This window comes from Chanodichthys erythropterus, chromosome 6 (assembly GCF_024489055.1).
Source record: "Chanodichthys erythropterus isolate Z2021 chromosome 6, ASM2448905v1, whole genome shotgun sequence".
Classification (NCBI taxonomy): domain Eukaryota; kingdom Metazoa; phylum Chordata; class Actinopteri; order Cypriniformes; family Xenocyprididae; genus Chanodichthys; species Chanodichthys erythropterus.
The window spans coordinates 9,977,165-9,991,686 of record NC_090226.1 but is presented as its reverse complement, the minus strand read 5'-3'; the positions used below and the strand labels follow the sequence as shown (position 1 = coordinate 9,991,686).

Below are 14,522 nucleotides of genomic sequence, written 5' to 3'. Positions count from 1 at the left end.
GTCCGATCAACTTTTCAACAGCGTTTTTCATAAATTGCTTACTGCACCTTTAAGTAAGAAGGGTTTTTTTTTTTCTAGAAGTTTTTGGGGCCACTGAATAAAAACTGTTATAGATAACATTTTATTCTTACATTCAACTGTGTTTACATTCTGTGTATTTGGATTGACATATTAAATCATCAATCTGGTTCAAAATACAGTTAACCATTCTAACATCATCCCATATTAGGCTGGTACCAACACAGAAACAGATGGAGAATTGCCAGTGATGAGCCATAGGCCTAAATGTCCTGTTCCCAATATACCTACCACCCTGGACAAACAGACCAACTGGTCCAAAGCCCTGCCTCTTCCCACACCAGAAGAGAGAATAAAGAATGACTCTCAAGTGATTTCATCCTGTATCATTCCAATAAATGTTTCTGGTAAAGCACTTCACTACTTCAGATTCAATTCAAGCTTGTACAAAAAGAGGACTATGACATATGATTTGCTAGTACTGACGGTCTATATTATTTTTCTTCACAGGTGTTGGATTTGACAGAGAAGCCAGTGCTCGCTGCTCTCTTGTTCATTCACAGTCGGTTCTACAGAGACGACGGAAACTCAGGAGGCGAAAAACGATCACTGGAATCCCCAAACGGGTTCAACAAGACATGGGTACAGCCAACAGATACTTTCTATCTAAAGTTCCAGTTCATCAAAGGAACTTTTTATATCAAACTTCTCTTCATTTTACATATAACATTTGCATATCACATTTTCTTTCCATTATATCTGGAAATAGTTTGTTTAATTATTGATTTTCTAATTTACCTGTAGATTCTGATGAATCACCTGTGGCTAGAGAGAGAACAGTTATCATCCATGCCAACCCACACAAGTCACTGTGGCATGAGGAGCTCTCCCTGAGTGGCCGAGTATTGCACACCAAGGACTCTGGCTGTCAGACAGATGACTTCCTGATTGCTGCTCCGTCCCGGAGGCGTATCCGTGCCCAAAGGGGTCAGGGAATTCCAGCTTCTCTCTCACACTCCACTGGAAACATCACCTCTCTGCCAGATCGCTCTGATACTGTGTATGCTGCAGCAACAGCCACTCGTGTTCGTTCCAGAAGTCTACCACGAGAGGGTGGCCGACTTCTGGATGAGGACCAAGATGACAGTGATGATGATGATGATGATGATGATGATGATGAAGATGATGAAGAGGAAGATGAGGAGCTCTCTCCATATGAAGCTGAGGACTTCCTACCAGGTCCAGGACAGAGAATTCCAAAGGATGAGGAAGAGAGTACTGATGACCAAGCCATGCCAGAGCTACAGTTTGGAAGCCTCAAACGTATGCAGCATTCAGAGAGCCCTGACCACGCCTGGATCGAGAGAGGCAGATCCAGACTCCCACGCAAAGTTGACATGGGAAGCTGTGAGATTTCATCCAGCTCAGATACTTTCAGCAGCCCCATCCACTCTGCCTCTACAACAGGAGTGCTTGGCAGCCAGATCGACCATAAAGAGGATCACCAGTCCTCAAGTGGCAACTGGAGCGGAAGCAGCTCCACTTGCCCATCGCAGACGTCTGAGACTCTTCCGCCTGCTGCCTCCCCTCCCCTGACTGGATCCTCGCACTGTGATTCAGAACTTTCCCTCAATACTGGGTCCCATGTCATTGATGATACCACTGGCTTCATAATTGATCCCTACCACATGGAAAAGCCACAAGGACAGGGGCAACGATCCAATTCTTTTACCTCATCGGCTACTGATCAGATGGATGATGCTGGGGTCAGCACTGCTAGTGATGGTGAGTGGAACTGTGCCCAGGACCAGCAGGATCAGCCCTGCCCCCAAGACTTCAGCCCAAAGCATTCCAGAGAGGATGAGAGCGGCGTTAGCTGCCCCAGTTATTCTAGTGGGGAAACTTATGAGAGCTTCGGTGACCAAGCATCCACTAGAAAATCTGAGATGCACTACATCGTTGACACTGAAGGATTCTATTCCTCCATGCACTTTGACTGTGGTCTTAAGGGTAGCAGAAGCTACTACAACTATGCAGCCATTGACCCAGACTGTGGCCCAAGTGGGAATATAGCACCTGGCATGGGTGAATACCCTCAGTCAGAGTACAGAGCCACCAGGACACTGGGCAGACCATGTCTCTCTTTAAGAAAACCAAAGGCCAAGCCACCCCCACCAAAACGTAGCTCTTCATTAAAGGAAACAAGCAGTGGTGTGAACGCTCTAGAGCCGAGCGAACCAAAGATTACGTGCGAGTTGCCGCTGCCCTTGTCTTCCAGGGAGATGAAACTGCAGCTTGACTTGGCTGGTTCTGCAGGGCACCTTGAGACTGCAGGTCTTGAGTCACTTGGCGCATGGGGAGTGGAGAATGTCAGGGACATTCTTGACTGCTCCTCTCCATTCAGTTCCTCAGACACACATTCCTTTAAGGATGAAGGTGCTGTGCAAGCAGACTATGCAGACCTCTGGCTCCACAATGACTTGAAATCAAATGACCCTTACCGGTCTCTGTCCAACTCTAGTGCTGCTACGGGTACAACTGTTATTGAATGCATCAAGTCATCAGAAAGTACAGAATTGCAAGCCTGTCAACCCAGGTCCAGACCTACTTCTCCGACTCTTCCTCCACCTGAAGGTTACTTCAAGCTGGCTTCCCCTGAAAAGCTGGCAGGCTTAGCATCCCCTTCCAGTGGATATTCCAGTCAGTCTGAAACACCTACATCTTCCTTCCCTTCCGCCTTCTTCCCAGGGCCTCTGTCTCCAACCAGTGGCAAGAGGAAACCCAAAGTCCCTGAAAGGAAGTCCTCACTTAGTTCCCTACAACAGCCACAGCTTTTAGTCAGAGACCCAGGCATTTCCTCCAGGAGGGAAACTGACTTCCATGCCATTCCCCCCAGTCACCTTGACCTAAGTGCTCTTCACAGTAAGCACTTTGCTCACAGAAATCAGATGCACATCCTCCACCAGAATAAGCAGAAAGCTGCCATAGCTGCGGCTGCGGCTGCAGAAGCTCGCACTGCAGCTGTCGCTGCTGCCGCTGCTGCAGAGGCTCGCATTGCAGCTGCAGCTTCCTCTTCAGAGTCTGCAACAAGCACAGCACCCAGCTCAGCCCATTTGGCTATCACTCCAACTGTTCTTAGATCAGTGCAACTGCGATCTATTTGTAGACCATCTGAGGGGAACCAAGGTTATGCTCTGGCCAGTGCAAATCCAGTGGCTCGCCCTAAGTGCCCCACAGTAATAACTGATGCCCCGTCCTCTAGCAACAGGCACAACAGAAAACCACCAGCCTACAAACCCCCTTCGGCACAGTTCTGTGAATCGCAATTTCCACAGGTGGAAAACGTTGTTCTTCCCCAGGAGGAAGTGAAAGTGAAACAGGAGAGGCTTGGTCCTGGTACTTACTGGGCAATGACTGCTTTCAGAACTTCTGTAGATCCTACTCCTGAAAAAGAAGACTCTTCAACAAGGTCATGTCAAAGTACGGAGCAAGAACAAGACTGCAGAAGGTACCCAGATGTGCAACTGACCATGTCACCAGAGAGACTAAAACAAGATATAAATCACCTGTCGCGGCCAGACCCTTCAGCACAGCCCGTGTGTTTGGCCAGTACAATGCCACCTCCGGCTTATAGTGAAATACAGAGAAGCAATTTTGTACTGTGCAACAGTCCTGACAAAGTGCCTGTTTCAACTCAAGAGGCATCGCACATTTACACAATCAGCGATGTACAAGGCAGAGAGGAGGATTATGAGACATCAGGTGTCGCAACCAGAAGTGCCTCACAGGACATGAGGGAAGAAGAGTCGACCCCGGACACAGAGGACTACTTCAGCAAGGGTAATTATCCTGTAAAAAACGGCAACATATTAAACTTGATTGATTTATTGTACCATGACTGGATGTAATGATAATGAGCACTTTAAACTTTTACCCCCGGTTAGTCCTAGACTAAAATGCATGTTTGAACTGCTTTAACTGAAAGCAACTTGTACTGACATATCAGTATAGTGCCATTGTTTTCTCTCAAGATGCACCCCAGTAATGTTTTTTTTCTAGGGTATGTTCACAAAAGCTACTTAAATATCCTAATTGAAATAAGGCTTATTCCTGGCTTAGCCTAAGCCCTGTCTGTGAAACCAGGCCATAATGTTTTAAATCAATGCATAGCATAGTCACAAGACACAAACTCCAGAAAGAGTCAGTGATTGTTTTTATTTCACCTCTAGAGGCCGCTATTCCATGCAACTATACAACCGTACTGTAGGTGCTGATTAATCAGTAAAACCAATATATTGGTCAACTATTTCACATGATGTAAAAAAAAATGTATGCTACGCCTACTACAGTTACAAGGTTGATTTCACATTAAAGCCGTTGAATGTACATCTATGAGGTTGAGCTTGATGTATTAATGCTTTGCATGTTGACAGAATCAACTCCTAGTGACAATTCATCCTCTCCTTTGACTGATGACTCTAAACCTGATGATGAAAATGCTTTTCCATCCCCCAACAAACTACGCACAACGGAAGATCTGTTTGCTATGATACACAGGTAAGCCTAAAACAGGTAAGCCTGTTTTACATACCGATGCAGGGTCTTGTGAATCATTCTATATAGTCTCTATGGCTTTTGGTTTTGATGATGACATTTCATGCAGTCATGGAAACTTATTTTGTCATACAATGCACGTGTATATGACCGAAATACACTGTCAACTAAATTATTGCAGATCTAAAAGGAAAGTGCTGGGACGTAAAGACTCGGGGGAGATGAGTGGAAAAAGTCGGCCTGGTGTAGCACCTGCAACCGTCCCTGTCAGCAATCCCACTGTATGCCCTGTCACCCCTGCTTCCTCAGTCCCTTCAAACAACTCCCAGCGAGCCTCAGGACCCATCTACAGGAGTGCCAAAAAGTCCAGTACATCCAGTGAGGAATTTAAACTCCTGCTGCTAAAGAAGGGTAGTCGCTCAGACTCAAGTTACCGCATGTCTGCTACAGAGATCCTTAAGAGTCCCATCACACCCAAGACTCAAGGAGAGCTGCTATTAGAGGCTGCAAGGCAAACAGAGGAGCCCCCCTTACCCCAACAGGATTCCACTAGCAATGATGATCCAATTCCGAGCTCATTCCCTAAGGCCAACAGTGAGGGATTCTCCCCAAAAACACTTACCATGTCAGCTGCCTCCAGACAGGGACGTTCTAGGATTCCACCTGCGGCAAACAGCAGTCGCTATAGCACGCGGAGTCGGCTGTACACTGCCCCAATGCAGGCCATATCAGAAGGAGAGACCGAAAACTCAGATGGAAGTCCACATGATGACCGCTCCTCTTAGTGGTATAATAATTTTTTAACCACTTAGCGAAATGATAAATCTTTTATAATATGAAAACATTCTGTTTGAACTGTGTGAGAGTGCTGTATACATATTATGATTTACCTTAGTCTTCTCCCCTGAGGTTTGTGGTTTGGAAAAAAAACAAAAAAAACATTGGTTTCTTTAAGCTCCTTTTGTACACTATAAGTCAACTAAAAACTTGGAAGACGTACATGAATTTTTGCATTACCCAATAATTGAGGAATCATAATCCCACACTTTTATGCTCACAAAATAAGGTGTAATCAGTTGTCATTCCTTAACAAGATATTGAAAAGGTAACTTGTTTCTTTTTTAATATGACAAAAAAAAAAAACAATTCTGTTTCCACCATCCATCACAAATTTACATGAATATGTGGATATTAAGCTTTTCTGAGGACAATCGTCGCACCATGGCCTTTCTTAGCAGGGTGTCTAAGTGTGCAAGGGGAAAGACTACTGAGACAAAAAGCCAGAAATGTCATGAACATAATTCTAAAAGTGGACTGGTTTATTCTTTTGCACTTAATTGGTTAATTATACCTTGAAATATACAACCTGGATGTACTGTTAAAAAACAAGGTGAGCTGAAAAAAGTAATCCAGTTTTAGTTTTTCATTTAGAGTAATGGAACGTCTGTGGTGTGTGTCTGTGTCTTTTCATGCTGTTTGAATCTCAAACTCTCAAACAGCATTCCAACAACTGTTATGAAAAAAAAGTAACCCTTTTTATGTTTAGTTTACCATTTCTTCAAAGACCCAAATTGGGTTGTGCATTTTTGTCACATTTTTCAGGTGTCATCGTGTATATTTACTTAACCACCCAACATGGGAAATATGTGTGACTGCAGAAGAAATGAGGACTTCAGAGAGAAATTTACTTCAATCTCAATGTATTCTGTGAATACCCTTAAAATCAAGCATACTGTACATTTGAAGAAGAATGGATTCGCTTTTAAAGTGAAACTCTTCAGAGTTGGAAGTCTTCTCAGAGTTCAAAACTCATAGGAATTAGCTAATTTGTCAAGCCTACACTGTGCCACTGAAGGGAAGGTGACAAGCTGTGAAAAGATTGATTTTTGGTCATCCATCTGATTAACGCTCTTTCACTGTGGTCGTAATTCAGTTTCTTCATCCTCTGTACAGCATGCAATAAAACACTAGAACATGTCACATCTCCACTTAAAATGTATTTCCACCTTCACTTGAATTTGTTGAGTATGTGCTATGTTCAGTAAATGTACAAAATGTATAAGATTTGTTTGAAATTTGTAGTTTTACATCACTGTATACACAGTTTGAGCTTTTTTCCATTTAGTGGAGGAACCGGACAATCTAATCTAATGAAGCACTATTCGTGTACAACTGAGTTTTGAAAGAACAGATTGAGGCGTGAGGGGCCATTTTGTTTAAATGATGATAGAATTATAGAGAACTGATATCTCAATCTCTGGGATATATAGATGAAATAACTGCAAAGAGGCAGCAGTTTAAAATTCATTGCTCATCTGTATATACATGGATGATTGACTTAAACATAATATTTCAGCCTTTTTTCTGAACTGTTGTTGGTTTGTCATGTACTGTCATGTCCAAGAAGTTTGAGAATTGATTGAATTCTTTTTATTGTTTTATACCGGTAGAGGAACCTTCCAGGATATTCTGAGACACTAACAGAACTGATGTTTTCTCTAAAATAGGAGCTGCAATGTGCCACGTCTTATTTCTCCTTTAATACAACCCTGTCTGATGGTTGTTGCAATTAGCATTGCTTTATAACTACAGACTTTTGGAAGTACAGACTACTTTTGTTCCCTTATGTCCATATACTAGAACTAAATCTATGAAATCTTCTTTTAGATTGCAACATTTAATAGAAAAAAAAAAAAGTATTTTTAATTATGGGATATTTTATCCAGAGAATTATTTTGTTAATGAATTTGGAAAAGAATAATGATAAAGCTTTATTTAAATAAAATAAGAAAAAATGTTTCATATCAGGGGTGTATCAGCCAATGATGAAGATAGCGAACTTGTAAACATTTCTAATTAGCTGTAAACTTGCATCTGAACAAATAAGCTATTCTATATGTTATACAACTGTAGTTAAATGTTTTGGTGCTTTGAATTCTATACCCAGGCCATATTCTGTCAATGTTGCCATATGGTGGGGAAAAAATGTCATTGACTTCATCGGTTTCCTTTTCATACTTTTCTCTCTGTACTTGTGATGCAAAAGCAGTCATGAAAACAACACTCGTGACAACTCAAACATTTAGATATGTAGCAATGAATATGTCTTTTGTTTTTATTTTATTTTTCATACAACAGTAGCCACTTTTGAGGTATCAACCCAGTTACCTGTAGTGAAGCTAACCAGTCAGTTTAGGCCTTATTTGCAAAATATAAAAAAAAAATGAAGGGAAATCACAAAGTGTGTTATCTGTATCATTGTTTTACCTCAACGCAGTTTTGGACTGTTTTAAACAGGTACAAGGTACTACACAAAAATCATATCAATAAAGAACGAACGAAAGAAAACAAAAGACACTACACAAGAGTTATTTTATTGTTTTCTTTGTTGTAACTGAAATATAATCCACCTTGAACTGTTTCTTTGTTTTCTTTTTCTTTTTTTTAGACACATTTTTGCTGAATTACATTAATGGAGAAGCACAGTCTGTTTTGCCAAATGGTTTTAAATGTGTTTTGGTGTGAAATTATTGCAAATTATAATAAATTAATTGATGAATTAATAAAAAAAAAAGAGGGTTAAAGTCATAATGTCCATGTCAAGCTGCATCTCATTCAGTTACAATAATCAGGAAACAAATCTCACTCTGCATATCGCTTCAAGAGATTTGAATCCATTTTGTATTTTTGTATAAACATGTACATATGATCCTTTATAAAGTAAAAAAAAAAAAAAAAGAGAAGACACAAATGTTTCATTTTGTAACATGTTTTAAAGGTTTACATTAATTCCAAGCCTTTGTATATTTTTTGAGCTGTGCGACTCTCTCAGTCCTGTATTTATTTTTTAGTAAACATTGTGAAAATTCCATTGTAAATTTGAACCATTTCTTGCCGGCTCAAGTGACTGCTTAGTAACTGTGCATAGAGAAAGCCAATAAATGTGACTGCATTGAAGAATGGATGCCTGAAGTATGATTTACATGTTTACATGCACTCAATGATTCGATTCTGACTCAACACCCTCCATTGAGGTGATGTGAGCCTGACAATGTAATTGCCGTCGACATTCCTACAAGGTTTGTTATTTTTATCTTTCTTTCAAGTCTTTAGTTAGACTTTGTTTTGTGGACTTAGAAGGCATCTGAAATTCCGGAACACGCCACAAGAGGAGGCCATTTTTCCGTGAATTGAACAAATCGCTTGTTATTCGGCTCATACATTATTAAAGGGAACGCATGCTGTTAGAAAACAACTCCGCATGGTGAAGCTTAACGTTGAGAGGGACCAGGATGTGTCAGCGCTGTCCATAGTCTAAACCAGAGTTGTCCAAACTCGGTCCTGGTGGGCCACTGTCCTGCAGAGTTTAGCTCTAACTTCATATGAATATAATAATTGTGTTGTGCCTTTAATACATTTAAAGGGTTAGTTCACCCAAAAATGAAAATTCTGTCATTTATTACTTACCCTCATGTCGTTCCACACCCGTAAGACCTTCGTTAATCTTCGGAACACAAGATATTTTAGTTAAAATCCGATGGCTCAGTGAGGCCTTCATAAGGAGCAATGACATTTCCTCTCTCAAGATCCACAAAGGTACTAAAAACATATTTAAATCGGTTCATGTGAGTACAGTGGTTCAATATTAATATTATAGACCTTATGTAGTTCCGCCCCTTTTCAGCGTTGCGCTCGTTGTCTTTTGACTTCCTGTTTGTATTTCTACAGCGATATTACATTTATGAATGAACTGCTCGTTTTAAAATCTTCCCGACCTACTGACATTTGTTAAGACATCTGCTTTAAACATAACAATGCTCATGATAACTATCATTAACTCTACAACAAGTAAATCCACTTAACCAACTAATTATTCTTTGACAACGATGCCATAGAAATGTACAGAGCTACCGCAAAACGGAAGTTCAGACAATTTTATAAAGATGGCGGCGCGCTTGTTTCTCTGGTAAATAAGGTATATAAAGCGAAGAGAATATTTTTGGTGCGCCAAAAAAAAAACCCAAAAAAAAACACTTATTTAGTGATAGCCGATTTCAAAACACTGCTTCAGGAAGATTCGGAGCATGATTCAGATCGCGTGTCAAACTGCCAACGGCTGAAATGACGTGACTTTGGCGCTCCGAACAGCAGATTAGATGCACGGATTCATCTGTGCTCTGAAGCAGTGTTTTGAACTCGGCCCTCACTAAATAAGTCCTTCTTTTCTTTCTTTTTTTTTGGTGCTCCAAAAATATTTTCATCACTTTATAATATTAATATTGAACCAGTGTAGCCTACTCACATGAACTGATTTAAATATGTTTTTAATAGGCCTACATTATTGTATCTTGAGAGAGGAAATGTCATTGCTCCCTTTGCAGGCCTCACGGAGTCATCGGATTTCAACAAAAATAACTTAATTTGTGTTCTGAAGATGAACAAAGGTCTTAGAACGGCATGAGAATAAGTAATAAATGAAAAAAAAATAATTTTGGGGTGATCTAACCCTTTAAAATACAAACTCTGTTTTTAACAACTACACTGTATTGCAGAAATTTTAAGGAAAACACAGATATGAGCAATCAGTGTATGAATCTCAACAATGGTGACAACAAAATAAAAGTAAATAAATTCTGGACATCACAAAAAGCTACTAAAAGAGAACAAAAACCACGGCAAAAAATAAAAGCAAATAGTTAGAATTAAAGAAAATAATAGGACAATTCAGCTGCGTAATTTATTTATGCTCTGATGTATGCTGGGAGTTTTGTACTATTGTTCCCAGCATGCATTGCGGCATGACACTTTTGATTGTCACCATTGTTGAGATTCATGTGCTGTTTCTTGATGTCTTTGTCTGATCTGATCTGCTGTTGCAGTAACACCAGGTTTGTAATATAAATATGTTAACTGCACATCACAATTATACAAATGACATTAAGATGGTTAGTCTATAAAATCATCAATAGTTGAATATCATCATCTGATCTCACTTTGTATTTGCTACTGCACATGTGTTTGACAAACTTATTAGAAGAGTTAAGAGCCCAACTAAATTAAATACTAATTGCCATTATGGTGACTTAAAAAAGTGTTATATTTAAATCCCTGTTCATTTTTCCCCTGTTTTTTTTTCTTTTAAACTCTGTGAAATTTACCATTATAAATCTTTTACATATTTTGTCAAAAATAGCACAATTACACCTGCATGTACCAAACCAACCACCTAACATGTTTTAATGTAAATAACAAACGTTTTTAAGTACTTCAGGCTCTACTCTTCAGCACAATGGTAACCCCAAAAAACTCAGACATACCAGAAATCATTACAAAATAATATAACATTTAACACTAACAGATATCCCCCTATATTAACTAAATAAATATAAAATAACATTACATTACAAATAACAATATTAAATAACACTTAATTTAAACATTGACACTTCCTTTAACATTCAGAAGCAAAGCATGCTGGTAACTAGAAATCTGCTGTAACTGTTACCATGAATGTGTTACATGTGTTAAATGTGTTAAATGCATTCAGATTTATGTGGAGATAACTCTGCAGTGGTCAACCTGAAGCTTTCACCTGCACGCCCTCTGAAGCTAAGCAGGGTTGAGCCCAGTCTATATTTGGATGGAAAACCTCCTGGTAGACAGGGTAACTGCGGGAAGAGGTGTTAGAGAAGGCAGCAGGTCTGATCAACCTATTGCCTGAGTGGGTCCTAACGCCCCAGTACAGTCACCATAAGCTGTACTGTATAAAGGGTGTCACCCTGGTGTAAAATAGTCCACACATCACATACTGCCCAGTACAGTCACCATAAACTGTACTGAATAAAGGGTTAAAATAAACCCCAGAAAATAAGGGGTGTAACCCTGGGGCAAAAATAATCCCTTCATTACTTAGTTTCACATTACACATGATATAATACTTTAATAGATTCTTACAACTTACATGGAAACACTCTTATTTTTTTTTTCCCCATTACTGTTTTTAATGTTTTTGAAAGAAGTCTTATATGCTCATCGAGCCTGCATTTATTTGATCAAAAATACAGAAAAACTAATATTGTAAAATATTATTCAAATTTAAAATGGTTTTCTCTTTTAATATACTTTAAAATATATAAAATTTCTGTGATGCAAAGCTGAATTTTAGGCCATGTCCACACTATTACGTTTTCTTTTGAAAATGTATATTTTTCTCTCCGTTTTGGCCTTCCGTCCACACTGAGACAGCGTTTTAAGTTAACGAAAACATAGCTTTTGGAAAACGCTCTCCAAAGCGGATCAATTTGAAACGGCATCTTCGTGTCGTAGTGTGGACTGTGAAAACTGAGGCTTTTGAATACGATGATGCATTTTTAGTCATGTGATGCAGTCATATGACCAATTCAGCCAAGACACGTCTCCCAGTCTACATTCTCGCTTGCTTTGGCCACTTTATACTCCTGTGTTACTCGCAGCAACAACTCCACCACACTGTCGGTCCATTTAAAAAACTCAGTGCCTTTCCTCGACATTGCCTCAAAGTTTCAAAGAGCCGGAAAGTAAATAAACGCCTAGCGGGAATGACGCAGGTCGAAGCTTTACTCATGCGCAGTAGGGGGATGTAAGCGTTTTCATACGTTTCAGTGTGGATAAGCAACTTTTGGAAAATGTTTGAAAATGATAGTGTGGACGCGGAGCGTTTTTAGTGTAGACGTAGCCTTAATCAGCCATTACTCCAGTCTTCAGTGTCACATGACCCTTCAGAAATCATTCTAATATTTTGATTTATTATCAGTAGCTATTGGAAACAGTTGAACCTGTGATACTTTTTTCAGGATTCCTTGATGAATAAATGGTTAAAAAGAACAGAATTTATTCAAAACACTTCTTAATGAAGTGTTGATGTTTTATTGAAAATTGTAAAATTTGAAGTCACCATAATGGAGGTAAGCGCTTGTTTAAAATCCTATGCCTGCTTTGATATATTAACAACATACAATAACCTCAACAATGGTGATAATTTTCAGTTAAAAAAACTCTGAACATCACAAAACAAGCTAACGAAGTTGTAAAAAAGATTTTTGTTTATTATTACTATTGTTTATTGGCAACATACAACAGAATGTCAGTGTTTCTGGATCATCACTGACTAAAGCACAGGCTCAACTCTCCAGCACAATGGTAACCTCACAAAACTTAGATAACAGAAACAGAACATTGAACACTAACAGATCTCTCTAGATCTCACCATCTTCACTTATTACAAACCACTCTGACTTTATTTCTTTCATTCAAATCTTCTTATGAGGAGCTGTTGTTTTATCAAAATTTAAAATGTCACCGTTATGGAGGTAAGCGTTTGTTTTAGTTGGGTTCCTGACCCTTGATGTTTTGGCCTTTTTTTTCCCTCTTGCATTTGTTACAAAAAAAAAATGTGAAGAAAAAAAAATCTGGTTTTGCCATCATACAGTGGTTTACGGAAGAGGATTACGGCCAAGCAATAATAAAAACATAAAACCATCTCGAGATTAAAGTTGTTAAATTTTGAGAAGTCAAAATAAAATGTTGAGAATAACCTTGTTAAATTACAAGAAAATACTCATTAAATTTCGAGAAAAAAATTGAGATAAAATGTTGAGAATAAAGTCGTTAAATTATGAGAACAAATTCGTTAAATTATGAGAAAAATGTGGAGGTAAAATGTTGAGAATAAAGACATTAAATTATGAGAATAAAGTCATTAAATTACGAGAAAAAAGTTGTTAAATTATGAGAACAAATTCGTAATTTAACGATTTTGTTCTCGTAATTAAATAACTTTTTTCTCATAATTTAATTACTTTATTCTCAACATTTTATCTCGACCTTTTTCTCGAAATTTAACGAGTTTTTTCTCAAAATTTAACCACTTTAATCTCGAGATGGTTTTATTTTTTTATTATTGCTTGGCCCTAATCCTCTTCCATAGTGGTCTTATTCAATGACCTCTGAATATTGTTTTTTCTTTCATGTTGTAGTCCTGTGTCCAGCTTTAAAATTTCAAAAAAAGTTTTTATCATTGTGCAGAAATTATTCAGACAGGATCATGTATACTCACAGACATCAAGATTCTGCGTATGAACCTCAACAATGGTGACAAAATTTTCAGATAATCAGATTAACTCTGAACATCACAAATCAAGCTACTGAAGTCACAAAAATTTTTTTTGTTTATTGTCACCATTGTTGAGGTTCATATGCTGATTCAAGATGTCTGTGTGAGTCTTAAAGACAGCATAATGAATTATAAAAAATAAAAAAATAACCATTAACACACTCATAGTTTATACTCTGGAGAAGATCAGTGAATCATCATCACTAAATAACCTAGTTCATCTGATCAGAACTTCTCTTACATTTTTTGCTGTAACAATCATGTTTTAGAAAAACAATTAAAACAGCCATAAAACACCCACATAGAATGCAATGTTCTCGTGACTTTGCACAATTTTGCCTAAATTCTGAAACTTTACAGAACATTTGGGGCATAAAACGTCCTCTTTTGGTAATGAAAGTGCTGCAGTTCAAGGTTCCTTATATGACTTTAGGGAGACGTTCCATTTTGGTTATTTTATCGTCACATAAGAATGTTACAAAAAGGACATTTGGGAAGTTATCAGAACGCCCTATACTAGTTATAGTCCCCTAAACATTCCCAGAACGTCCAGAATCTTCCCTGAAGGTCCACCAAATAACGTCCCCCAAACCTTAAAAGGACTCCACATCGTGACCGTCTCTGAACGTTCTGGGAACGTTAGTAGACAACGTCCTTAACACCAGTGGGGATGTTCTGAGAATGTTCTGGGAACATACAATTTCTAGTGGGCTAACCTCCCACATAGAAGGCGACATTTACAGAAAATTCGGGACGTTCTTAAAACGTCCTCTTTTGGACGTTATTTTGGTGGACCTTT

The 14,522-nt window shown here is 38.7% G+C and overlaps 1 protein-coding gene across 3 annotated transcripts in view; it reads left to right on the top strand.

Moving 5' to 3' along the window:
• Positions 1 to 8,397, top strand: part of nhsb (Nance-Horan syndrome b (congenital cataracts and dental anomalies)) — a 71,562-nt gene extending 63,165 nt beyond the window's left edge. For 2 of the 3 annotated variants that reach the window (XM_067388002.1, XM_067388000.1), the window contains 5 exons: positions 230 to 425; positions 529 to 660; positions 823 to 3,858; positions 4,452 to 4,575; positions 4,754 to 8,397. In XM_067388002.1, the coding sequence (XP_067244103.1) occupies positions 230 to 425; positions 529 to 660; positions 823 to 3,858; positions 4,452 to 4,575; positions 4,754 to 5,357 (4,092 nt within the window). In that variant the 3' untranslated portion in view covers positions 5,358 to 8,397. The remainder of the gene's footprint in view (positions 1 to 229; positions 426 to 528; positions 661 to 822; positions 3,859 to 4,451; positions 4,576 to 4,753) is intronic. The other variant, XM_067388001.1, reaches the window with a different exon arrangement.
• Positions 8,398 to 14,522: the final 6,125 nt, after the last annotated feature.